Here is a 26,776-nt window from a genome sequence, read left to right on the forward strand (position 1 = left end):
GCTCTGAGTGTTCCCACACATGGAACACTGCCTCTGGGACCATACATAGATAGCTCAGACCTCCCCCAGTTAGACGACTCTTTCTGCTGGATTTGGAACATAAAATCACCAAAGATTCACCGGTACAATCGAGCTTTTGTACAGTATGTGAGGGAGTGCAACGGGGTTAAATAATCACTCATACATACATATATTCAGTTTTCCCCACAATGATTTGTAATTGGAATTTTGATTCACCTCACTGCCCCAACTGGGTTTTGGGTTCTTCCAGGTTTAGGAAATAGGAACTCATGTGCTTCTGCAGCCTCAGACATTAGCCTAATGTTCACGTTAGCTAAGAGAGGTGGGAAAGCCCTGGTTTGAACTTTAAGCATTAGCATGTATTTACTGTAAAGAACAAGGAAGCAGTTAAACACCCATTTGAGTAGACAGTACCCCTAGCAGCAGCAAGGGGACCCTCCACAGGCAGAATCTTCCCATCCATCCTGATCTAATGTCATTCTCCTTGATGAGATCTCACCCAAGTTGGGCTCCTCTGAGTTCACTAGAATAATGAAAACCATTCCTTCTCATTCATTCATCATCTATCAGTTTCAAATGGGGAGCTACATATATAAAGACAATAGGCAGTGTGTGGGGGGAGCTATGTGAAGTTCGATGCCCTGGCAGCTGCTTGCAGATCATAAAGTGGTGCATACCTGTCCCTCTACCTTGTTCTCATCACCCAAGACTGCTGTACTACTCTAGAAAAGCCATCAGTATAAAACATGCTACTCCCTTAGGCCAATGCTAACAGAGTCCTGTGAAGACACGTTGAAGTTGGGGGTGGGGAGGATAGATGGTACAAACTGTGGAAGCACCGCACACTGGGGTTAGACTGACTCTAAGACCATCCTCACTGTCTTGTCCATTGCCATGAAAGTATCACACTGCCCCTTGGAGCGCATATGTAGACTGAGATTGAATAAGCACCTCAAGAGTATTAATCATATTTTGCCCTGTGCGGACTTTGGGACCCAAGCCAAGTGTACTCAAGCTTGAACTTTAAAACTGACATCCCAAAGATGCTGTGACCGGGCACTCATTGTTACTTAATGGTCCCCAGGCAGATACTAGCTGTATGTTCGGCTTGCTTCTCCACTCGGCTCCTGCCCCTGAATTTATACTCACTTTACTTAAGAGTAGAAATTACAGCTTGGTGCTCTATGCAGAAGGTATACTGGAGTGATTCATAATTCAGAACCTTCACATTCTGTATGATCTGAGTTGTGTTGATAATTACATGATTATGAGTCTGGTTTGAAATATTATTAATGCTGGGACTATCAATACATACACACTTCACCCTTCAGTGGGGTTTGCTCTTCAGCAGGCTTGGGTCTCAAGTAACCATTGGATGACCCTGCTTAGTGGCCTCATCTGCATTCCCTTTGAATACATTTAATTAAAACTTTCAAGTTGAAAAGAATTGCGGCTTTCCTGTAATTCCTAATGGAATGTTATTAGGCCTGTGCATTCTTATCCCAAGTGACTATCAACCAAAAGCGTGTCTGGCATTACTGGTCCAAAGATGAGAAGGAAGCTGGCCTTCTCTGTCTTGCTCTCCTAGAAGTTTCAGGTTTCTGGACTAGAAAATAAACTCATGCTCAGAGTCAATCAGAGCAGTGTGCCAGAAGGATGTTTTATCTGTGTCTCAACATTTTTTAATCATAATTCTTGTTGTTATTAATGTAAGAAATTGAAGCAAGTTGGTGATATACATCTGTGGTATGTTGTGATGACATATGTACACAGTATGTGATGGCCAAGCCATAGAGCGCATTCCCTTCCTCTTCCTGAACACTTACCGTGCTTTGTGTGTAGTCTCCAAGCTCATCTTCTCTAACCCAATCTGACAACACTGAGCTTGAAGAGAGCCACATTGCTGTAGGCCCAAGCTGGGCTTTAAATCTAGGTCTGACTCAAAAACCCAGGATCTTTCTTGACCTGCTGCAGGCATAAGCAAGTAACTACATATAAGATGTGCTGCTTATTGGTTATGTTTAGAAATTCTTAAAAATCTAGAACTCTGTAATTCTAGTCAATAGATCTGGGGATAAATTAGCAATATATATATATATATATATATATATATATATATATATATATATATGAGAAGGAATGTTTCTCAGGGTATCTTTTAAAATATGTTTAACTCCAAATATACTGATGATGCTCTAGTGACTGCCTAAGACCCTTTGAAGGTACCTCAGGGCCTTCTTCAGATCTGTGAGTTATAGTCAAAGACTGTTCTGGGAAAATTAGAAGATGATGGCCACCCTAATCTCACCACCAAATTCCTTTCCTTCTCCCACCCTCCCAGTTGTTTGAGATTGTTAGTTCATCCATAGAGGGGACAAGAGTCTACTGACTGACTCCCAGCTTCCTAACCTAGGAAGTAATTCCCATCTTGTCAAAATGGGAAGATCAGTTTGTCCAGAGAAGAATGGCAGTTCTTCGAACCAAAGAGGACCTAAGAAAGCCCACTGAACAGCCTAAGGATTCATGGCTGCTGGACCCCAGTACCACGTCTGAAGAAGACACCCTCAACTCTGGGTTTGAAGGAGCCTCATGACTATTGCTCCGTGTATGGTGTCATGGAGACAAATAAATAGACGTCACTCATTAGCGACACAGGAAGATCAACATTTGTCCAGTGTTCACCTCTCCGAATTACTTTCAGCTGATTTAAGAACCACACAATGAACCCACCTCAGAGCAGCAGATGACCAATAAAGTTCAAAATATGCTGCTCCTAATAGAGCTGGAACTCAAGAATGGGGACTAAATGCCTGGATGTTTGTCAGCTGATTAATCATTCCTTTGTATGCACTGTTTTTGCTTTCACTGTCGTAACATCAATCCACAGTCCACTGGCTAAGGGCCAAGCTGGCCTTCACCTTGGCAGGACCATGTACTGTGGCTCTGTGTTTCTTGTCTATGTATTAGTGCTGCAGACTTCCTATAATTCAATCTAAAAATGGCATTCTGCGGAAAACACTGAATCGGTGATTGAGGCCAGTAAAGAGGCTCTCGGGTATATGTGTGTCCCTAGAGAGAACACGGTGAAGCCTCACAGCCATCATTTGTTATGTGCCTTCAAAGCCTTAACTCTTATCAGAATATAAAGCAAGGAAAAATGGAAGGAAAGAGGGAAAGGTAAAGAGAAATGCTGATTCTTGCCCCACCCCTCCACTAAGAAAAAAAACCCTCAGTCTAAAAGGAAATCTCTATTTTTAATGACTGAGGGAGATTGAAACCAAAGAAAAAGGTTTTTATTAGAGGCTTTATTTCTAAATAGAACTCTGTTGCACTCATGTCAGGTCTTAGTCTGCATTTCCTCATTAGTTTGAACGACAAAGTCTTCATGAAAATCGCCAGATATGGGTGCTTCCTCATCTGATACCTTGCAGCATCCTCTCCTGGGTGTTTTTAGACAAAAATCATTGTGAGTGTAGGTGCTCCTAAACCACATCCCTGATTTGAAAGTGACTGTCCCTCTGCTCGGCTTGCCAGCCCTCCACTGTGGGCGACGATTCTCTAACCCTGTGATTGATTTGGGACCCAGAAGAACTTGAAGGAGACAAATGATGTTTGGAAATCTGTGGGAGCTGCCAAGGGCACAGGTGAAGAACGACAAGGGATGCGTTTCATAAGCACAATGAAGACCAGCAAGGGCGATATGATCTCACGCTGCATGGAGAGATGATGGGTGCCTGCAGCTGGCTTGCTGAACTCAGGAGCTGACGCAGAACTGCTGAGGAAAACATTGTTTGCATTTCGGAGGAATTAAGGGAAAGGAAATATCACTTGACAGCTTCATACCCGATAGCAAAGAGGGGCTGGGAAACTGCTGTTTCCTAAGCTGTTTCCGAAAGATAGAGTTGGTAGCTGGGGTTACAGGGAGGTAACAGAAACTGGAATGGCCCAAAGCTGGCCTAAGAGGACAAGGCTTGGCCCCCTGCTTCTCAGGCAGCTTGGAAGAGATAACCACTTCCCGGCAGCGGGAGTGGAAAGAGAATGGAGACTTTGGGGTAACCCATTTGATCCATGGGTTATTACTGAACACCTGCTGTTTGCTGAGTGCTCTTCTGCCCGTGGACCAAAGGAACTGATTCCATGACTGGTTAGTTAGTACTCTGGGGACAAAGTACTTAACACCTCTAAAAGCAAAACAAAGAAACGGGGACAGGAAGCACAAATTCAGATCTACAACCATTGTCATGAAGATAGCACGAGATAATAATGGATGGATGGAGATAGAATGAAATCATTTATGCATGGCCAGCCACCTCCATCTCTCTAAGCCTGATTACTCTGCTTTTAAGAAAAAGACAAGAAGGCCTATCTCAGAGCCCTCCCAAGGTTTACATGAAGATAAAGGCAAATTTAGTCTATTCAACCTTACATACGGCAAAAGAGTAGCTGGCAGTTTGGGGGAGTCCCTCAGTTGGCACGCACAAACAAAATTAAGTAAATCAAACTTTAAGAGCATCTTACTGAGGAGAAATGGGAACAGTAATTTAAAGGACACCTGGGCACCTGGTTGGGGATTGGGGATTTAGCTCAGTGGTAGAGCGCTTGCCTAGCAAGCTCAAGGCCCTGGGTTCGGTCCTCAGCTCCAGAAAAAAAGGAAAAAAAAAAAAAGAAGGACACCTGAACTTCAAAGCAAGACTTTATCGTGCAGAGAACCCCAGAAGAAAGAAAGTATGGGTTGAGCCATTTCTTCTGTTTTTAGATGAAACAAAACGTTTTCAAGTATGACTGAACAGGTTCTTCCTGTTAGGCCTCTGGCCACTAGTTCTGCTTCCAGTCACAAGGGACACTGAGGAGGAGCTGGCTCCTTGTGTGCCTTGGGAGGTTTCCTCTCCACCCACAGGCAAATCGTACTGATAGCACAAAGTTCCAAAGACTCTGGAGAGTAACTTGCTATTCCTAAAACTAAGGACAAGCCCTGAGACTACATCCTCACAAAAGTGAATGTCTGATTGAAGAGAGAAAAACTACCACACTCCCCGGCACAGTGGAGAGGGAAGGACCAAGAGTAAGAAGAGATAGGACCACAATGCCAGGGCTGATGCTCCCTGGGCATGGTAAGGCTGTCTCCCAAATCCCATGTGCTCTGTCCTCACCACTGAAAAGGCTGAGCATGTTTGGGCTTTGAGATTCCTGTAATTACCAGAATCCAATCAGCAGTGGTTTCTGGTTTTAAAACGTTGGGATTCTGAGACTCCCTCCAAATATAGAAGCCTAGAAAGAGGGAAGTGCAGTTGCATTGCCATGCCCTTCTGGCTAGAAAGCACCCAAAACACCTCTAAATAGCCATCTCCACCTAGCACACTCACTTCCTGCTCCTTCTTAGGGAACCTGAGAAGCTATACCGTCTATTATAGCATCAAAGAGCTCAATGCCAGGAGTCAACCATAAAGCCATGTGTGTGTCAAGACACCCCAGTAATATTAGACCCATTTGGCTGACTTGAATAGGAAATATTTTCAACATTATCTATAGATCTTGTGTAAAGGACCCAGTGACCATGACGCCCTAAGCAATAGAAAGGCTGAGACCATGTGGAGAAGTATAGAACTGGAAGGTCTTCCAAGGGAAGCACGAGGGGGACAGAAAACAAGAGAACATATCGCGGGGTTAGGGATTTGGCTCAGTGGTAGAGCGCTTGCCTAGCAAGCGCAAGGCCCTGGGTTCGATCCCCAGCTCCGGAAAAAAAAAAAGAAAAAAGAAGAGAACATATCTGTAGTCCTTCCTGAGGCCTCATAATACTCTGGGGTATGTGGGGAACTATGGCCACAAGGACATTGTTTCCAAATGACAGCAGGGCAGAAAGATGAAGACAGGATTTGCCCAGCTCTAACTTCCTCCTCCTGAGGATGAAGGACTTTCTGTTCCTGTGCCCTGGCCCCAACAATATTTTGTACTGGAATATCTAGTGATAGGAGTCAGAGAGGAGAGCTATAAATAGGGGCTCAGAGAGTAAAGTACAAACATGAGGACTGACTCCAATCCCTAGAGCACACATTAAAAATCCCAGTGTGACAGTGGGCACTTGCAATCCTAGAACTTGCGAAGTAGAGGCCAGTTTTTCCCTGGGCCTGGCTGGGCAGCGAACCTGACTGAAGAGATAGATCTATACTCAGTGAGAGATCCTGTCACAAAAATCAAAGTGGCTAGCAACTGAGCAGGACACCTGGGATTGACCTCTGGCCTCCATGTACAAGCTCATACAGGCACACAAATACACACACATGAACACACACGAGAGTCAGGAAGAACACACCCCTTTTTCCTTTGCTCCCTCGCCCCTCCCTTCTTTCCACATTACTTTGTTTTTGCTGTTTCGTTTTGCTTTGTTTTGTTACTGGCCTTCTATGTGCCAATTTCTGATGATATGAGGCTGAACAACTGTCCTTTCCACTGGGACCCTAGCACCACTGGGAAAACAGTTACTCAGCTCATTATAATACAGGGCAGTAGAGATCCATTCACAAGCAGGGACATGAACAATAAGGGGGAACTAATTTGATCTCCTCGAAAGGTATGTAACTACAGTCTGGGTTTCATGGATGCACATCGATGGGGCAGCCAGGAGCAATCCAGATGCTGAGTGCCAAATGATTGAGAAATCGCTCCTTTGCTGTGTCAGCACGGCAGTTAGCTGGGGGGCTGTTGCTTGATATAAATCCCAGAGAAGGCAGGCTAACACAGCAAAGGTAGCCACACTTTGGGCACCAGTACCAAGAAAGCAAATCCTACCTCTCACCAGCAACTACCCAGAGAGTCCTTCCAAACAGTAGCCTTAGGGATGCCAGTCCAAGTCCCAGAACACGAAGCTGTTTTGGCTGGTCTTGTGGGAGGCAGGCAGAAGCATTCTGTGAGCTTTTACAACTGTTCACACAAGATAGCCATGTTCCTTGGAAACTGTCACCAACAGCTCCCCACGACAATTCCCAATTCCCTTACTTGCAGTATTAAGATTTTAAGGTCCCATTTATAAATGTTAGTGTTTAATGCTCTCCCATTGCAAACATGCGGTTTCTGAGCTCCCTGGGAAATATACCCACATGCCAGGAAAGATGCCTCTGTTTACTAAGGGAAGGGCAGAGGGATACTACTGGGGGATGCTACTGGTCTCCATGCTGTGACCAATGGCTCCCCTGAGGGGTTGGTCTTCCCTGCTCAGAGACTGAAACAACCAATATTTGTCTTTTAGGATGTCTGATGCTTTTGTTTCATTAAAAACATTCAAATGCTAATTGGCAATGTGTCTCATGTGATGGAAGGAATCCACTCCAGCAGTCATCATATTTCTGTTAAGCATTCATTTCTGTGGAGCTTTGCAACATTATTCGCACCCCTCACCTCTACTTTGAGACAGAAACTATGTATGGCCTGGCTCATCCTCACCCCTGCCCAGCCTTTGCAGCACCTTCAGCCAGTCCCTCCCTTGGAACTGCTAGAACCATAGTGTGGCAGTTTCCAATGCCAGGTGCGATCTGACATTCAGACATGAATCCTTCTGCCATTGACCTCTTCCACCATGTATCCTGACCACCTCATTTTCCTGTATGTTTCCACGTGGACACCAATTCTTTCTGATGGTCCTCATAGGTTTACCCTTTTAGAGTATGCAGTGGTCTCAGTGACTTCTCTGTTGTTGCCATGCAACTCCATGACCAAGGCATCTTATAAAGGAAGTGGTGATTTGGGCTAATTGGACTCCATCATGACAGGGAGTGTGAAAGCAGGAATGGTGACCGGAGAAGAAGCTGAGAGCTCACACCTTGAACAGAAAGAATAGAGCAGAGACTACACTGGGGAAGGCAGGTGACTTTGAAATCTCAAAACCAGCCACCAGTGATGTACTTCCTCCAAGGCCATACCTCCTACATTTCCCAATCAGCACCAGCAACTGGGGCCCAAGAGTTTAAATGACCAAGACTATGGGGAACATTGTCACTCAAGCCATCACAGAAGCCAATTTGGAAATGCTACTTTTCACCTGTGTGTCCTTTCACAAAGTGCTTCTCAACCTTCTTAATGCCGCTACCCTTCAATGAATACTTTCAAGTTGTGGTGACACCCCCATGCATGAAATTATTTCATTGCTACTTCATAGATGTAATTTTTCTACTGTAATGAATCATAATGTAAATATCTGATTTGTAGGATATCTGATATGCAACCCCCAATGGGGTCTGTACCCAGAGGTTAAGAACCCCAGCTCTAACCCAAAGCCTACTAATGGAACAGAATTGGCCCATGGTCTATATCATGTCCCTAGTACTCTTCCCTTTTCCATTTTCTGAGCACACAGAAAACCTTGAGGATCCCATGAGATGTGTTCTTGGCTTATGACAAGTTACTTTAGTTGTGAAGAGGATGGTGTGGATCTGGGTTATTTTGATGGTGAACTCTTTATTAGCTTTTCTTTTACATCGTGTCATAATCATATGTATGCATTGGTTCATTACCCTCAATGAACAGGCAGCTTAGTGTTCAGAAATATAAAAGAAAAATCTAATTAGAGATGAGGACACAGTTCAGCACTGTCACAGTGTCATGTGCCATCTTCTCCAGGCTGGCTGGTGGTGTGGCTGTGAAGGTATTTTGTAAATGTGGTTCATCTATGATCTCTTAGCTTTAGGTAAATGAGTCTCATTCACTGAAGGATCCCAGAAAAGAGAACATTCTGCCTCAGGACCACACTCTCACATCCATACATCCCACTTCTGTTTCTCTTTCAAACCCTAATTCAGTAACAACCCATGAGTGAGTGTATGCCAGGGTAAACCTAGCATTTATTTTCAGACTCCTATTTCAACAGAAGCCACAGAAATTGATCAAAAAGAACTATTTAATTGTACCAGAAAGTTGTGCCTACCCCTGTAGACACAAACAGCACTGCCTGGATGTCTGTTATGATAGATCAGAGGCTTCTCTTTCCTTTTGGAAACATCTAGACACCATACTGAGAACCCAGATGCTAGTAAAAGAATCTAGAAAATGCCAGAACATACTGCATAGAGGGGGAACATTATAGGTATCCATTCTATCATTAAAATCTAACTCTCTGTTTGTCTGTCTGTCTGTCTGTCTGTCTGTCTGTCTCTCTCTCTCTCTCTCTCTCTCTCTCTCTCTCTGTGTGTGTGTGTGTGTGTGTGTGTGTGTGTTTTCGTGTGTGTGTGTGTTTTCATGTAAAGATATACAGGCATATGTATACACATACATTTATATGTAAGACCATAAAAATCATGTAAAATACTTTCCATCTGCTAGCACCTGGGTAAGTAGATTTGCTGCTTGTTTTACTATGCTACTTGGTGAAGTACAAGCACTGCATTAGCTTTGACAATGGGAAATCACAACACCAAGAGATTTAGGAATTTATTCATGGCCACCCATTTATTAGGTGCTAGATTTCAAAGCCAAGGCAATGTTAGCATACCATATGCATGAAGCCCCATACACCCCAACACCATCCCTTACTCTTCTACATATTGCTGAATGTCTTCTAAACCATGTGTGTTAAGCAACATCCAGCCAGGAAAAATCAAAATATATATAGTGAGCAATATACTAGAGAGATTTCAAATGGAAAGTTAACAACAATAATACTAACCTGGACAAGCAGCCAGAGGAAGATGAGCCAGCCCTAAGACTGCCAGGGTCACTCCTGGGCTACAGGCCCAAAGGCAGGCAATGCTACAGTCAGGCTACCTAATAGAAGCTGGGTATATATGTCATGGACCTGGGTGCTGAGAGCTGTACTTCAGACAGAGTGAGAAGCACACACTTAATTCAAAATTCAAATTTTCATGTCCACCTGGAACTTTAGAACATGATCCTGAAAATGGAATCTTTGCAGATGTAATTAAAGGATCTCAACATAAAATGTTGTTGGATTTCAGGTGTGACCTCAACCCAATAACTTGTGTCCTTCTAATGAGAGGAGATGACACAGTTCCATACAGACAAAGAACATATGGAGAGGGAGGCAGACTCTGGAATGATAAAGTAAAAAGACAGAAACACCAAAGATCCTGGAGCCACCAACATCCTGAAAGCACAAGGATTCTTCATTAGTGTTCAGAATAGCATGGCCCTGCATACACGTTGCCTCCAGACTTCCAGTCCTGAGACCTAAGAGAATCTTGGGGTATCTCTGTAGCTGTAAGCCCATGCTCTGCATAACTCAGACATGAAGTCCCAGGAGCATACCTCACTTTGGTCTCCAATAGACCAATCCTTCCATGAACTGAAATGAGTTAGTAAATAGCATGAGGGATCTATCCCCTTGTCCCTGATGTAGAGCTAGAAGAGAGGGCATTAAATGCATATAGGAAGGCAACCTCAACACTGTGAAAGATTTGTCCATGCCAAAACCCTTTGTAGATAAATTATAACCATGGAAGGGGAAAGAAAGAGGACCTTGAGTCTCCCTCCCATGCCCCACCCCTAATGCTTCATGGGTCTAGGAAATGCAGTCTCTCCAGAAGCTGCCTTAGGTCAGCAAAGCAGCCAGGTCACATCTTCTCTGGGTGAACTGGAGACTCCATCAGGGTGGTCAAGTGGTAGCAGCTTTTAAAGTGAGATCAAAGAATTGATATTAAAATTTTTGGTCTGGTAGCTGTGGGGAGAAAAAAATATTCAATGGTCCCTTTAAGCGCAGAATGGTGACTGCTGTCTATCAAAGCAGCCACTACTACTATCTTTCCTTAATAGCAGTGGTCCCCAGTCTGAAAGACCCATTGGATAAGATAACATGCATGAATAATCAATTTAAAAAACAATTGAAAACAGGCAAAGGCTCTCCTGGTCAAAGCTTCAGATAAAAAGAGGGATATTTTGAATTTGACAACCAATCTGCCTTTAATCCTATCAGGAAATAAACTTGAATCATAATCTGATGTTTGGAATTGCATAGCTTGGAAGGCAGAGCTATTTCCTCTGCTGGCTTGTGTTTCCTCTCTGGGCAGAGAGGGTGTGGTAAAGAGCGGCTGCTCATCTGCTGCTGATGGACAACTGCCTGCTTTCTCTCAGCTTTGTTCTGCCTCTTTTTGAAAATTTCCATACATTATCTTCTTCTGATATCTTATTTAATACTGTGTTTCCCATTTAGGAGCAACTTATTGAAGAATATTCCATAATGGCTCTCAACACCTTCTTACTAGATCTATGAATCTTGGTTTTGCAGGAGGAAAGAGTTGGTAGGAATAAGAACTGAGATTTGTGGATTTCAACCTTCTATATCTATGGCTGAGCTCTCCACAGGACTGATTTTTAGGCCTTGGCTTGTAAAATGTCAAATGCCTGATTAACATCCCTTGGGGGTTATTCACAAGGACCCTCTAAGTCCAGAGAGACCATGTGATTAGCTTCACAGAATAGCTTGCCAGGCCCAGGGTGTATCATTCCTCTGCCTCAAAGGGGATATGCAAAGAGAATTCTTCAAAACACTGATGTCTATCTTTTGAGTACTGGTCTGTGTCTGGCTCTGCAACAAGAGCTTGCCACAACTCTTTCAAGCCATCTGCTATGAACATCACTTATCCCCAGTTGTAGATGAGGAAACAGATTCAAGGAGTCTAAAGTTCTTGGGAAAGAAGAGACAGCAAATGGCAGATGGGAGGGGTTTGACCCAGCTGAATCTGAGTCTAAGGCCTGAAATACATATCTACGCTACATGCAAGAACTAGACAAAGATGGAGAAAGACTTTGGACTCTATTTCTTACCAGCATTTAAGCCATTTGTGTCCTGTTCCCACAGGTAAACAGAACATCAGTTAAGAGTTAATAGTGCAGTAATAGAGCCAGACAAACTCAACCAAACCTTTCCCCTGCCCTTCAGAAGGCTCTGCTATGATTTTACCTTAGCTGCATTGAAATAGTCATAGCCTTCCTCATTAGCTCTGGATGACTTGCCAGCTCTGGGTCTGAATTTCCTCACCTGTAAAAGTGGGCCAAGAGGTGATCAAGGTTAATGATAGAATTAGCACGTGAAGGTACACACTCCAGGAAGAGACGTAGAGCAGGCACTCTGTGGCTATTTCTAAGTTATGACTCAACAAATATTTGAGTATGCCTTTTACTGTGTTAAATAAAAAGAAAAGTAAAACATACCCTCCCATAAAGAAGGGTATGAAAAGTCCACAAGAAATCCCCAGTGTCGATGTAATGCTGGAATTATAGATATTAATAAAAAGTGTCACAGAGTCAAAGGAGACCCTTGCAGTAGAGATTCTCAGATACAGGTGAGATTTGAGTTGGACCTTCCATGATATTCGAAGTCCAGACTGATGTGAGTCAGGTGTAGTTTTCAGAGCAGAACTAGGATCAACAACAAACCCCTACTGGTCTACAGCAAGATAAAAATATTTCTTCATCACAAAACAACTGTGTCACTAGGTGCCTTGTCTAGTTCATCTGATGTTTTTTGTTTTAAGAGCAAATCTGTCAATGAAAGAAGCAGTGAATTGAGTGGTGATCTGCTTCTGCTCCTACATTGCCACGGAGCCATGACAAGTCATTTGCAATCTGACTCCTTGGAATTGCACTGTTCAGAATAAGGGTCAACATACATCCTCAGAAGTCAAGGTAACAGGTAGCTTTGGGTCTGTGCATCAAAGGAATTTGGTCCAACTGCTTGTCATTGTTATAGAACACAAAGAGGGGTTTTGGAAGAAAGATGGCCAGATATGGCACAGAGAACATCATTTCTCAACATCCTGTTGTGATGGCTGGATGGAACAGAGGAAGGGATTAGATAAGGAAAGAACCTACGAGATGGATGTGAGCAAGATGTCTACCTGAGTCCTTGCAAAGACCTGGATATAAAAAGTAGATAGGAGCTAGAGAGCTGGCTCACTGGGTAACTCACTTGCCATACTAAGGGGGAAATGTGTTTGAATCACTAGAACCCACAAAAAAGAGTTCAATGTGGGGCCAGTGAGAGAAGTTGATGTGTAAATTGCATCCAACCAAGCCTAATCACCCAGAACACAGATAACAAAAGGGAAGAACCAACCCCAACAAGTTGTCTTCTGACCTCTACACAAATACAGTGGCTCAGAACACACACACAATAATTAATTAATTAATTAATTTGAAGTCCAATGCTCTTAGGTTGAAAAAGGGGTAGGGAAAGCTCATAAACCAGCTGGCATAGCATACACAATAACCAACAACAAGGAGATCAAGTTTCAGACAAAAATGGAAGGTGAGGGACTATAGCTGAGGTTATCCTCTGTCATATCAGCCACAGAACAATATACCTGCACTCACCCATAGACAGACAGACACAGACACAGACACGCACACGCACACACACACACACACACACACACCCACACACACACACACACACACCATTTACATGCATAGCCCAAGAGTAGATGTTAAAACAATGTAGGTGAGTCACACTCAGGTATTGTTCAAAAAGGATAGGATTTGAATGTTGGTGGCAGATAGGGACAACCACATGCTGACTCAGGACACCAGCTTTATTGTAGTTCAAGGCCAACTCGAACAGGTACCACTTCTTTGTTTGACTCTCTAGATGCACTGCACCAGAAGAGTGGATATGTGCAGCTGAAGATAACCAGAGTCCGCCCAGAGAACTATCGGATGAAAGGGAAACAAAGAGAAGTGACACACTGTCCACATTTGCTAGGCTCTTTCTTAATATGAAATTGCAAAAATCTTGAGAATTACCAAGCCTCCCTGCCCAGTCAGCACACACATATGCATTTGGGTCAGGTATTCAGCACTGAAGAAGCAATCAGTCATTTATTGGATGGATAGATTGATCACTTCTAAGCCCACAGGACTGTGCCTGATTTGTCTGCTACTGACAAATGACTCCTAGCTGTTAATCTGGCTTCTCAATCTGACCCATCCATCCATGCGTCTGTTCATTCAGCAAATCCACCTTGTCAGGAATCCAGGAAGTCCGAATGGAATCTGCAGCCCAAGTCTTGCCTGCACTCTCACTAAATCAGCCAAGTGGCACCTTTAGAGCTCTTTGAGTACAAGCAGTGACCTTCTCTAGGTTCCTTCCTGGCCTGGGCAGTCTCACATGTTGAAATGTTTCATATTGAAGCATATTCAAGGCACAGTCTCCTCTTGAGCCTTGATGGCCCTAACCTTTCCACAGTACCACTGGGATACCTTTCCTGGGATACCAAGGGATATTCTACAGTACCACTGGAGGAGGCAAAATTAAACTACAGACCTCTGTGCATGCTGCTGCAGATGTTGCAGATGATACAGACATAAAGATTCAACAACTTCCAAGCCAGATTCTCAAGAGATTCTGAGGCATCAGAAAGAGCAAGGGTTGGTTAGGCCCAATAGACACCTACTACCCCAATACTCTAAGAGTTGCAGGGTTTTGCTGTGATGCCTAGCTGCTCAGGAGACCCGCTCTTATCTGAGTTAGTTCTGCCACCTACAGCACACAGCCCAGCAAAGCCACTGTATCTGCGCAGCAGACTTGATGGCTCATTTGCATACATGAATAAAGGGGGGCTGCCTCTTCAGCCCAGGACCTCTCCAATGGTAAGAAATGACTGTGAGAATTCTTGATTAGCATGCAAGGATGCAGTCTCCTTTGGGATAGGTTACAATGATAGAAAGATATTTTCACATTAAAGTGGAAGACACAGATTTTAAGGATTAGCTTCTGAAAAAAAATATTTCCCAATATCCAAAAAGGAGAGGCAAGTTAAAAAAAAAAAAAAAAACACCTGAGTTCAAAGTTCTAATGGTAAGTATAGCTACCCCAATCCTTACCCTGCTTGATATTGGTCACCCTTTCTGGGTTCAAGCAGGTCCTCTTTGTCATTCAACCTGTCATGTAATGAAAAATAGTTTTGTCAAAAGGAGGTGATTTCCTGAGACACTTGAACTTCAAACCCAGGGTAAATTTCTTAATCTGTTTAAATCATTCTTAAAGGGACAATATGTTCTTGGAGGGCAGAAGGGTATTCTCACATTTTGTGTCCCCAACACAAAAGCCTAGGTCCTGACAGCTGAGTAGGAAAGGAACCTCAGTGAATGTGTGTTGATGTCAAGAAATAAAGTGTGGTGTTTATCTTGTGTGTTATGCTTCCTAACTCTCATGTCCTCATACTGGCTGCACTGAACGCTTGCATGTGACACACCTTACCTCAGATTCTCACTTTATAAGGTGGGTATCTGTTTTCCAGATGAAGTTGAAACCCAGTGCTTATCCAGCTGCATGTCCAAGGAGACATACCTGATGAGAGTCACACTCCATACGGAGACTTCCTGGATAGTTCCAGTCACCTGTGTCTTTTATAGTCATCAGGATTGCATGTAGAACAAACAGAAATGAACTGAAAAAAATTTTTTAAAACTTTCACTCTCTCACACTCTCCTTTTCTATCTTGCAGGTGTGTGTGTGTGTGTGTGTGTGTGTGTGTGTGTGTGTGTGTATGTTTTAAAAAAATGTTTCCCAGTCCCTGGGATTTCTGAAAGTTTTTCTTGCCATAGTCATGACTACAAACATCTCTGAGTCTGCCTGAATGTGATCTGGCTCTGCTCTGTGGGGTGATTGGCTCTCAGATATGCCAGTAGAGACCATGGTGGCATCATTCACAGCATGTGTTCTGTATATCCTCGGAGTCCTGGGAAAGAATTCTTATAGGAAAATGCACCCATACAACCTCTTACCATGTAGAAACATGGAATTAGTTACAAGAGAATTATGTCTGATCTGTTGATTTCTCTTTAATGGCACTTTAGGTTTCAAAGGGAACTAAAATAAATTTGAAGGTTCGGTAGATTGAAGATCTAGCAAGCAATTGTAGGTTGTATTGCTTAGAGGATCTATAATGTTGGAGTCCCCAGGGCAAAGGAGGAGGCTTTCTCACTTCTGTGCTGGACGTTGTCTGTATGGTGGCTCAGCCTTCAAAATCTTTCTTCTTCCAACCAAACTAAAAGAAGTTTATAGAAGACTCTTACTTAGGGTTAATGAATTTAGCAATTCTGTCATTAACAAGTAAAATCTTTTTAGGTAACATTCATCACGATCCTGATTAGATCTGGGGAGGGAACTTGGGCAGGAGGAGAAAGTGAGAAAAGAATCGAGAAAAGCTTGAAACATGGCAGGGATGTCCAGTTCTGGGAAGCAGAGGACCTGAAACTCTTATGCAAAGTTATAGAACTATATGCAGGTATGGAGTTTTAAAATGTGGATTAAGGGCCACATGTGCACAGCCTGTGAGAGGGGCCTGAGCACCCGAGTCTGTGTCTTCAGTAGTCAGACCACGTGGTTCTAATGGACATACTCCTTAGACTACTCTTTGAGTCTGGACAGTTTTTTTTTTAACTTTTTCCTTTTATTTTTTTATTTACATTTATTTACATTTCAAATATTATCCCCTTTCCCAGTTCCCCCCCACAGAAACCCACTATCTCCCACTGCTTCTATGAGGGTGCCCCCACCCACCAACTCCTTCACACCTCCGCACTCTGGCATTCCCCTACACTGAGGCATCAAGCCTTGAGAGGACCAAGGGCCTCTCCTCCCATTGATGCCAGACAAGGCCATCCTCTGCTACATAAGCAGCTGGAGCCATAGGTCCATCTCTGGGTACTTTTGGGATGGAGGTTTAGTCCCTGAGAGCTCTAGGGGTCTGGTTAGTTGATATTGTTCTTCTTATGAGGTTGCAAACCCCTTCAGCTCCTTCATTGAGTCTGGAAAGGTTTTATAGTCTTCCTAAGAATTACTGCTTAAATGTATCTGTTCACTGGGACACAGGGGTAAAAGTAAAGCATTCCAAGACAAAAGGACCTCATGGAGAAGAGCCTTGGAAGCAGAGGGCTGTGAAGGCTGCATAAGTCTGTGAAGCAGAAAGTTCTAGTTGCAATAGGAAAGTCAGAGGAACAGCACACTGCAGTTTACACAGGGAGATATGTGGTGCCAAGGTAACATCCTTCTCTATGTCTTCAAGGATGGGACAGGCATTAACCACAGGGAGAAGACCAAGCAGGGAACAGAAAGTATCTAAGGGAGATGCTGAAGATGAGGGCTGACGTACAGGGAGAGGAACAGTATGGAAGCCAACAGAAGCCAAAACTTAGGGACTGCACATATGCCTCTCCTAGGGCAACCATGCATTGCACAAGGGCAGCCACAGGACAGCATTTGCAACTGTAGACCTCAAGTGTGGTTGACGATTTGTTCCAAGTCTCAGATTTTGTCCTAATAGGTAGAACATTCTCCATGCAGTGATGTTCTGACATGTGTGGACCCAAAGGCATCCAGAAAAGTCTAAGGTCACCCTAAATGATTTTGTCTTTTCGTTTAATTCAATCTTTGTCATTAGAAATCTTGGGCCAAAGTAAAGCTGAAACAAAGCTAAACAAAGGAGCTGACAAGGTGACTAACCGTGGAGTCTACAGATATGTGCCCCTCACATGAACTGAACGGGTAAAATAGAAATAAAAGCAACCACATGAATAAAACGTGTATAGTGCTCATCACCTGCCTTTATGAGAATCAGCATCAAGAAGCATCATCTGGTTCTGCAAAGTTGAAATGGTGCATTTCCCCACCAGATAACCTGTGTAAACCAGCACTGACACTCACAGTGTGAGGTTGTACGAACAGGAAGAGCAGCCTGAAGCCAGAGCAGAAAGCAGGGCAGTGAACTCCACAGAAGGCAGCTCTACTTAACCAGGGAAAGGCCCCCGAACTCATCCCAGAGCTGTCTGTATTCAACAAGTCTGTACAGGAAGTGTGTGTGTGTGTGTGTGTGTGTGTGTGTGTGTGTGTGTGTATGTGTGTAAATCACATTCAGCTGTAATACCATGTTATAAATGATACTACTTTAAGTGGGTATAATCAAGTATGGGTAATATTTCATTCCCTTCCAACTTACATAGAGAAAATCAAAACCAGGAAAAGAAAGGGGGGAAAAACCCAGCCCTTAAGCTGTCTAATAGATTCCAGCTGTTAGAATTATTATTGTAATTAATATGATCAAGTAGCAGAACACCAGTGACTTTGCATTCCTTGCAGTTGTGTGTAATACTGGAGCCAATGCAGGAACTGATGTCGAGACACAAAACCTACAACCTCAGTCCCCGGGACTGCCTGAAGACCTGTCTGTTTCAGAAGTGGCAGCGGATGGTGGCACCGCCAGGTATGCTTTTGTTCCTCACCATCTTTATGAACATGCTCTCAGAGGTTCTGGAAGAAGGGCCATGGCAAGATGATGATGCGTTTGTCAGGAAGGGTTGGCAGCTAGGAGTATTTCAACCATGCTTCGGGACATAGATATGCAAAACTTTCTAAAGATATACTTATTATATGCATGTGGGTGTGTCTGCATGATACGACATCGGATACATCTGAATACCGAACAGAGTCAACAATTGAATTAATAATTCTCACCACACACTGTCATGAATCTCGTTTTCTCAGAAAAGAGTTGTTCCATTATTCGAATCCAAAATATTTTTCACTATTTCTGAGTAGAACTTTCTAGAAGTCTAGTTTCCCTCATTTTCTAGTTAGACCGTAAAGAGACATCCTAAGAATATTCATTAATAAACAGCACATATTAAAGACCAAAGTCCAAATCATTCAGTATGTGTACACAGCTATGAAGCTCCAACCTCACCAAGGCTGTGACATCCAAGATTGTTGGCAGGCTGCCATGTGACATGGACACAGTAGGACAAATGTTGCCCGAAGCTTTGCCCACAACTGGCCCGGGTTACTACTTCTTTGACAAACCTAGCATCTTTTGAGGTAATGATGGGTCCTTGTTTCCTTTGTTACAAAGAAAAGAAGTAGGCCAGTTTCCAACTTTTCTACTGGTAAAAATATTTTAAATTCAATTATGAAAGTGATACCTGTAGCTTGCTTCTGAAGCACTATTAGTGAATCACAGATAGATAATTAGATAGAACAATTAAATAAAATTCGTGTCATAGCTACGAGCAGAAGAAAAGAGTTTCACACATTTTGTGCTAGGAATAAATCAACCTTTTATTGTTATTTTTAGGTTATACAAAATGGGGACGTTTTAAATAGTTCCCCTTTCAATGTGTATGAAGAACGTCATTGGAGGGACAGTATGCTGGGGGCTGCCTCAGACTCTTTCCCTAGAGCCCATTCCTCTTCCCTTTTCCCTATTACAGCAGAACCCACAAGGCAACCGACAACCAAAAGGAGAAAACGAAAAAACTCCACGAGCAGCACGTCCAACAGCAGTGCTGGGAACACAACCAACAGCGCCGGCAGCAAGAAGAAGACCACGGCCGCGAGCCTGAGCCTGTCCACTCAGGTACCTGTAAGTCTCACTTTGCTTTTAGGCCTAAAGCCTTGCCTTTCCTCTTCACCCAATTCGGGGGGCTGGGAGTCCTCTCTGAACTTAAAAGAAAAAGATAGGTTCTGGGTAGTTTAGAGATGGGAGGAGGGGCGGGGTAAGGAAAGTGTAGGATGGGCCAGGAGGTAAGGACACTGCCATGGTAACGTCCCCTGCAAACGAGGAATACGGAAGGGAATATTAAGAGTCCGTGCTGTGATGGGACCTGAATTAAAAAGCCATCAGAGTCACTGACAGGAGATATGGCACTCAAGGTTTAATTAAAGCATCACTTAACAGCATGCCTGGTGGCATATTAAGGCCGCTCAGCTGCAGCCTTGGAGACCCAGTATGCCCCTGGAAACTGGTCCCCTGAGCTCTGGCCCCGTACTGTAATTTGCCTAGGTCTTCCCAGCATGGGACTCCCCTCTTATTTAAGAGCCAGGTAATTAGCTTGCAGCCACTAGAAGTATGACTCTGTAAACTTTTGTCTGACACATCATTAGCCCATGAAGAGCCAGCCTCTGGTTTGATCTCACTTCTTTTGACCCTTAACCTCTTGCTTTTATTTATGGGCCTGAACAAAGGCTACTTGCAGGGGTGGGGAGCACGCTGTATGGAACTTTAAAACTGAGTGTTAAAAGTAGTGTCCAAAGAGAGTAGACTGCACAGCCTTCTTCACCACTGGTTGATTCTTTCCAAACTGAACCATGGCCTTTCCTGCTTCTGAATTCTCACTGCCGTGTTAGACTGTCACTTTCAAATACTCCTGTCCTTACAAACACCTGCTGTCACCACCTACCATGATTCCTTATGGCTCCTCTGCCCATGTTCATAATTGTCACCAGGCCTTTGACTCTGTTGAATCCAGACCCTTCCTTGACACTATGACTTCTAGACACTATGGTTTTGGAGGCATACCACTCTTATTCTGGCTTCCTTACCCTCTCCACCCTCTATCTCTTGTCCTCACCAGCCTCCTTCTGATCCTACTTCACCTCTGTCATCAAAAGTAAACTTTTTCTCCGGAAACTCCCCACTTGCCAATGTGCCTCTCTAATCTGCCCTTCAGCCCACTTCTTATTGGTCAGTCTCTTTCGAGAAAATAAACCCAGTGCTCAAGGATTCCCTGAGTCTACAGATTTCTCCCTGTCTTCCACAAAGCAGGGCATGGTTTCCATCCTCACTGCCTTAGAGAGACAGAGATAGTAGAAATAATAGCCACCACACGTGAAAGGGGTTATTTGAATTTTAAGACTGCTAGGAATTATTATCTCAAGTAACGCAACGAATTTCTAAGCAGTCTCATTTTCTGAATAGAACTTTGCCCTCATCATACCTGATGGTCAGAGAGGAAAGGTTAGCGGAGACTATCTGATATCCGTGTCTTCTTATAAGGCACCAGAGAATTATACCTGTTCCTACCTAGCAAGAATGTGACTGGAGAACAAAAAAGGGACCCAGGCTAAAATAAATAGACTGAAAATGTCCACACAGGCAGCCCATTTATTCCTTTAGCCCCAGGTTTAGAAACTAACATTTGTTAGGTTCCTCTAGCAAATAAGGAAAAATGGACATCAGAGAATTCTGGAACTCAAAAGTAGTATTTCAAAGGAATTTAGGTCAGCTCAACTAGCCTTCTCGAAGTTCTTACTATGCGCAAGGCTATGAAAAGCACTAGGAATTCTGAGATTTAAAATTATTTTAAAAAACAAGGCAAGGAGGCATTGTCATTAAGGAGCTCACTGGTTAACTTGGGCATGACCAAGAAGTTTCCTCTTTGATGCCAGATTCACAGAGCATCATGTTGAGAAGAATTCTGACAGGTAGTGCTTAGTAGGGCATCCATTAGTGATGTCTGCCAAGGGTTTAAAAGTTGACAGTAAAAGAGTACCTGGTGTATTTTGGCATCCCCAGTCTGGGTGGAGTTATTTCAATTTTAACAAACATAGGTTTTTCTACTCCATGATCCTCCTGTCCTCCAAGCCAACAAGTGCTTTTGAATAGAGGATTGCTACATTGGGGAATATTCATGAGTGTGGATTGTGTGCGAGCAAGGCACCACTAAACAGAAAGGTGACTGTCCCTGTCCCATGCATCTTAAGGTATTTACATTAAATAGAACTTACAGATGACCAAAAGAAGCAAGGAAGAGAAGCAAGCTGTGACTATGCAGACTCTAAAGTGTCTTCAGGTTCGATGAATTTTAAATAATAGTGACCACAGCTTTTTAACCATTTTTAACTGAATCAACATCATCTTATCGTTTGAATAGAAATGACCTGCAGGCATCAACTGCCTGGCCAGTGACCACAGCCCTGGCCTGCATAGATTCTGCAGCAGCAGTGTATTGTGCGTGTGTGCGTGCGTGCGTGCGTGCGTGCGTGCATGCGTGCGTGTGTGTGGCCAGGACTAGGGTTTAATCCTTGGATTCTGCTTCTCACTTCATGAGCAGGGGCTAGGAGCCATCCCGAACTGCAGCCTCAACCCTGGGAGGGATGGAGACCTGTGTCATTCAACAGCAGTGACCCCTTCTGGCCAATTTAAGGAGAAGCATTGAGGGGCCCTGAAAGGAGTCACTTCCAGTCCTCCTCAGAGGTTGGTGGTCCTTGCACGGGGGATTAGTGAGAAGGTGTGAAATGGGAAAAAATACCTCGAAGCTCCCAGCTCTGGAGCAGAGGTCAGCCTCGTGGGAAACAAGGGTATGTGGGCTACTCTCAGATGGATCCCCATACCCTTAAGTGGGTCACAAAGAATGGAGATGGGAAGGAAATTCACTCTTACTACCGAACTGGGATTTCCAGGACGTGGGGGTGGGGACTTGCATCCCCTGGCTAGCAGCAGCCTGTACTATACAACATCTCTACTTAATTTGTGTGAATCTCTACTCTATTTGTGACAAATAGACATGGTCAGAGCATAGCATTCCTGGCCTGTTGTAAAGGTGTGAAAGGAACCAAGTAGAAGTGTTCATATAACTCTGTAAGTGGCCTCAAGAATCGACGTGCACATAAAGTTTAAAGTTCTTAGTCTTCTTGTAGCTAGCCTCCTATTAATTAAGTCATGCGTGTGTGCACATACACACACAGAGAATTTTGTTCCTAATGAAAATACTTTTAAAAGCAACCAATAAAGCCAATATAGCATCTCTCATAAACTTAGAATGTTTACAGATGCCTATGCCTGGGCATCTTTTCCAGCAGTTGCTAGTGTGGGGGTGTGGCAGAGTTGTCCTCCACAGACTACAAGCCTCCTCCAGAGCCCCACTAGAGTGATGCAGACCACTACATGCCTATTGTTTTTCTTGCATGAATGTCATTTTTCTAATGCAGAGGACACATCTGCAGCGCTGGGGACTTTCCTTCTCAAGTCACACTTAATTCGACTACTTCTGACATTTCTCCTCTGCTCTTTCAAACCACCCTTTCCTTCTTCATCCTCTTTCAGCTTCCCTCGATGGCCTTGGAATCACAGTACTAACACAGACCCACGTGGTTGGTCCGATGGCCTGCTCCTGCTAGCTGTCACTCCATGCATGGTCCCCAAAGCCTCCCAAGCGTGTCCATTAACCCGAATGCTGTGCACAGCCAATCTTTCCTTCCCTACTCCTTCTACCTCCTCCCATTCTTCACCATAAGTAAAGCCTTCTAATTGCCTGTACCTAAGTGACACTTTTTATCTTCAAACTCCAGTGAGTGAGATGGTGGCCTCTCGGCTAATTGAATAATGTTCACAAGTCTGTGTGGTATCTACGTTCCATCTAAAATCACATGGTCCCTCTTCCCCATCGGAAAGGCAGTGTCTATTTTGCATCTCATCTTAAGGAGTCCTCATGAGTATCCTTAAATGTCAGTGTCATTTCCGGCTCGTCGTTACCTACTAAACGCTTTCTGGAAAGCATCAGTTCAGTATCTGGCCAGTATCTCTTACTAGAACCTTGATTGCTGAGTTAGCCAAGCTCACATTTTATACATTTACTCCATCTGGGCTATTTCTCCTTAAAATCAATTTTACCAGTTCACAAGAATGACTAGTCAGAAAATATAGTGTGGGAACTTGTTTATCATCTCATTCAAATAAAGAAGGGGTCAGGGAAGGAGTAAATGAAACAAAGTTTTTCATCCCAGAATAGACCAGGTGAGAATACAGGGTTTGTTCAATGGGCACCTTCATAGTTCTAGCTCATATTTAATTGGTATTCATGTTGCTCTCTTCTCCAGACAGTAGGAAAAGCTCCCCAGGGTTTAAAATAATGTCCAGTGGCCAAACATTTTACTGAATTAGTTCCCTTCGGAGGGCTGCACTCCTACCACTCCAATGCAGCTGGTCTAGCAAGTCGGGGTTTTTTTTGTTTGCTTGCTTGCTTACTTCCTGCTTTCTAAAGGCTGAGAACAATTCACCCTCTTTAGGCCCGGAACCTTTAAGTAAATGCTGCTCAGATTCTACTCGGAAGAATCTACCTGACAGCCTGTCCCACACCCAGGTCATCCCTGTATAACCAATCCCCCATTTGAACAGAGAAGCTGGAGTTCTGTCTTGTGTGTCTCCTTACCCTGACTCTGGCCTTGGGCTTTTCCAGCTGTGGCTTCTACTGGAGCTCCCAGCTATAGTAGGTGGCTTTCTTGTTTGCATGGAAGGACAATTTGTACTTAAAGGAGTGATTACTTGGATTCTTCTTGCATGACCCCACCCCTGATGACTACCAGCTCCACTGGAGTAATTATAATTAGCTCGCTCTTCATCTTTCTCTTCTGGTACCAGCTGGATGGACTGGTTCTCTTTACTGCCCAGATTGGTAACAGGGTTGCCTGTGCGGAGATAGGTGACAGGCACCATGAAATAACAGATGGTAAATTCAGGGCTTGTTGGCAATCAGCAGGTTTTTGCTAATGACTTAATTAGCTATGCAAATTGTCAAATCAGTGTGAACATTGTTTTTATCGAAAACTTTACCTAAATTAATTACCATAATTAAGTAGCAGAATGTCAAGGATATTGGCTGCATAAAAGGACCTGGCAGAGTAGAGAAGAGAAGGATTCTGTCTTCAATTAAAGTGTATATCATCCTGGGGACAGAGCGAGTATTATTTGGATTGAGTCGTGTGGGTATTGCAGAATGGTACCTTACCTACCCCGGTGTAAACTCACTGCAAGTTGAAGGGCCACTCACAAACCCTCATTGGAGATGGCATTTTTTGGAAGTATTGCCAAAAAGGTTCCATAGCCCTCTCAAAAGTGCCCCGGGTCAGCAAGTTCAAAGCGTGGATTTTTTTAATTTTGAAAAATCCATTTTTTTATTTCTGCAGATTGCTAGCATTGCTCGTTCTCCGGTGTCAGGCTGCGCACTAAGGACATAAACTCGCGTGGTTGTTACACATCAGGAGGCGATGTTTATTTCCTGTAGAAATCCAATATGCGTCTCGGCCCACCCCCGACATTGAGACTTGACCCTGTTGTGCAGTGCACAGAGTGTCTGTCCTAGGTCCCCCAAGCTCCTCCCACTGTTGTTTTAAGCTGAGCTTCTCTCCCCTAAGGTTTCCCTGTAATAATGTCAGCTGCTGTTCACAGGATGTGATGGTGGTAGGAGAGCCAACTCTGATGGGAGGTGAGTTTGGGGACGAGGACGAAAGGCTAATCACTAGATTAGAAAACACGCAGTATGATGCGGCCAACGGCATGGACGACGAGGAAGACTTCAACAATTCACCTGCCCTGGGGAACAACAGCCCGTGGAACAGTAAACCTCCCGCCACGCAAGAGACCAAATCAGAAAACCCCCCACCCCAGGCTTCCCAGTAAGATGGGCTACTGGCTCCTGATTTCGCTGTCCATAGGCCCCGTGGGGTAGAATTCCAGTCGCAAATCTCTACTATCAGGAGAGAAAAGAGATGAAATTTAAAACACACAAGCAAAACGTTTCCATGCAGACATCTATTTCTAAATATAATGACCTGATTTTCTTTCTTGCAATTTTTTCCCCTTTTTAATTGAGAGGATCGTTCGTTCAAATGAGCCTCCATGGCCTCTCTTTGGAGGCCTTCACAAGAAATATAGACACTGTCCCTGACGGTAATTAGAAGCAGCAGAGACTCATGCACCTCCTGGCACGGTCTTACCTCCCTCATGTGTTGAACATCCTGTCCATGCACCCTACGAAGGCCATGCTGTCTAAACGTGCTCAGGATCTCAGTAACATGCCGACCCCAACTACAGATGACTTTTTAATATTGTAAAATATTTTCTGCTTTTTGACTTGCATTTGAGAGTTTCTTGTTTCAGTAAAAAAGAAAGAAAAAGAAAAAGAAAAGAAAAGAAAAATATCAGTTTGGGGAAAGTAACTTAAAGGTACTTCCCCCAACCCCTCCACTCTCCACTGGTTTTCCATGTGGCAAGATCTTTAAGAAAACACTGCTAGGTGACTTTCTGACAAGCTGCACCTAATTGGTTCTTGAATCTGAATTGTTTCAATTTAGGCCAAGTACTGAAACAAGGAATCATCAAAGATATATGGGTAGATTTTATTATGTACACAAAGACAAATGGACCCTGAGAAATGTATGCATTTGTAAACTTGCTGTGGGTCCAAATATTTTCAAGCCATGTAATCCATTAATTTTGTGGGAAGCTTAATAAATCTGAAACATTTTATTTCTTCTTATTTTAATTGTATCTTAGTTGACTGAGTTTTGGTGGGTTTTTTTTTTTTAATGCTATATTTCCTGTGTAAAATTTTGTAAATCCTTCACCTGTTTCTTTCATGGGGACTGTTTCTTTTGGGGCAAGTTCAGCGTATTTATGTGAAACTTTATAAGAGAACTAATTTTCCATTTGCATATTAATATGTTCCTCTATACATGTAAGACACAGTGGCTCCGTGTGTCATAAAACAGCTGTATTTTATGTATGCTTTACTGGTTAAGTGTGCCAATAATAAACTGTGTTAATGACCAAAGTAAGTGGGTCTGGTTGCTGGTGTGAGTACCTGTGAATCCATCTGCCCACAATGATGAGAAGTCTCAAGATTGGATTTAATATCCAGACTCCAAATGGAGTGATAATACCTGTGTGAAGCAGGCTTCTGCCCACCAACTTCTCTGAGACAGAATACACACATGGGTAGCAAGTCACATAAAAGGGGGCAGGAGAGCTGGCCCTGCCCTTCAGTAGTGGAAATGGGGAGCTAGCTGGGACAGTGCCGGAGAGCGGGTGGGCTGACCAACTCAGCTACCAGCTAGGCCCAGATCCAGAACTTAGGCCCACCCTAACCTCTACCCCATCTATAAACTGTTGGAGCACTTGAAGGGGCTGGTCCTGCAGAACCAAAGCTGCAGGATCTCCATGACACAGGGCAACAACAGGACATCTGAGAGGAGTCCCAGTGA

At 43.7% G+C, this 26,776-nt stretch overlaps 1 protein-coding gene across 10 annotated transcripts in view; it reads left to right on the forward strand.

The window, feature by feature from the left end:
• Ldb2 (LIM domain binding 2) overlaps window positions 1-26,350 on the forward strand; it is a 324,996-nt gene extending 298,646 nt beyond the window's left edge. The window contains exons 6-9 of one of the 10 annotated variants that reach the window (XM_032916621.1): window positions 18,101-18,224; window positions 19,228-19,379; window positions 21,850-21,992; window positions 24,963-25,281. In XM_032916621.1, the coding sequence (XP_032772512.1) occupies window positions 18,101-18,224; window positions 19,228-19,379; window positions 21,850-21,954 (381 nt within the window). In that variant the 3' untranslated portion in view covers window positions 21,955-21,992; window positions 24,963-25,281. Of the gene's footprint in view, window positions 1-18,100; window positions 18,225-19,227; window positions 19,380-21,849; window positions 21,993-24,700 lie in introns of all 10 variants that reach the window. The other 9 variants (XM_032916622.1, XM_032916623.1, XM_032916616.1 and 6 more) reach the window with 9 other exon arrangements.
• Window positions 26,351-26,776: the final 426 nt, after the last annotated feature.

The sequence above is a fragment of the Rattus rattus genome, chromosome 11, assembly GCF_011064425.1.
Source record: "Rattus rattus isolate New Zealand chromosome 11, Rrattus_CSIRO_v1, whole genome shotgun sequence".
Classification (NCBI taxonomy): Eukaryota; Metazoa; Chordata; class Mammalia; order Rodentia; family Muridae; genus Rattus; species Rattus rattus.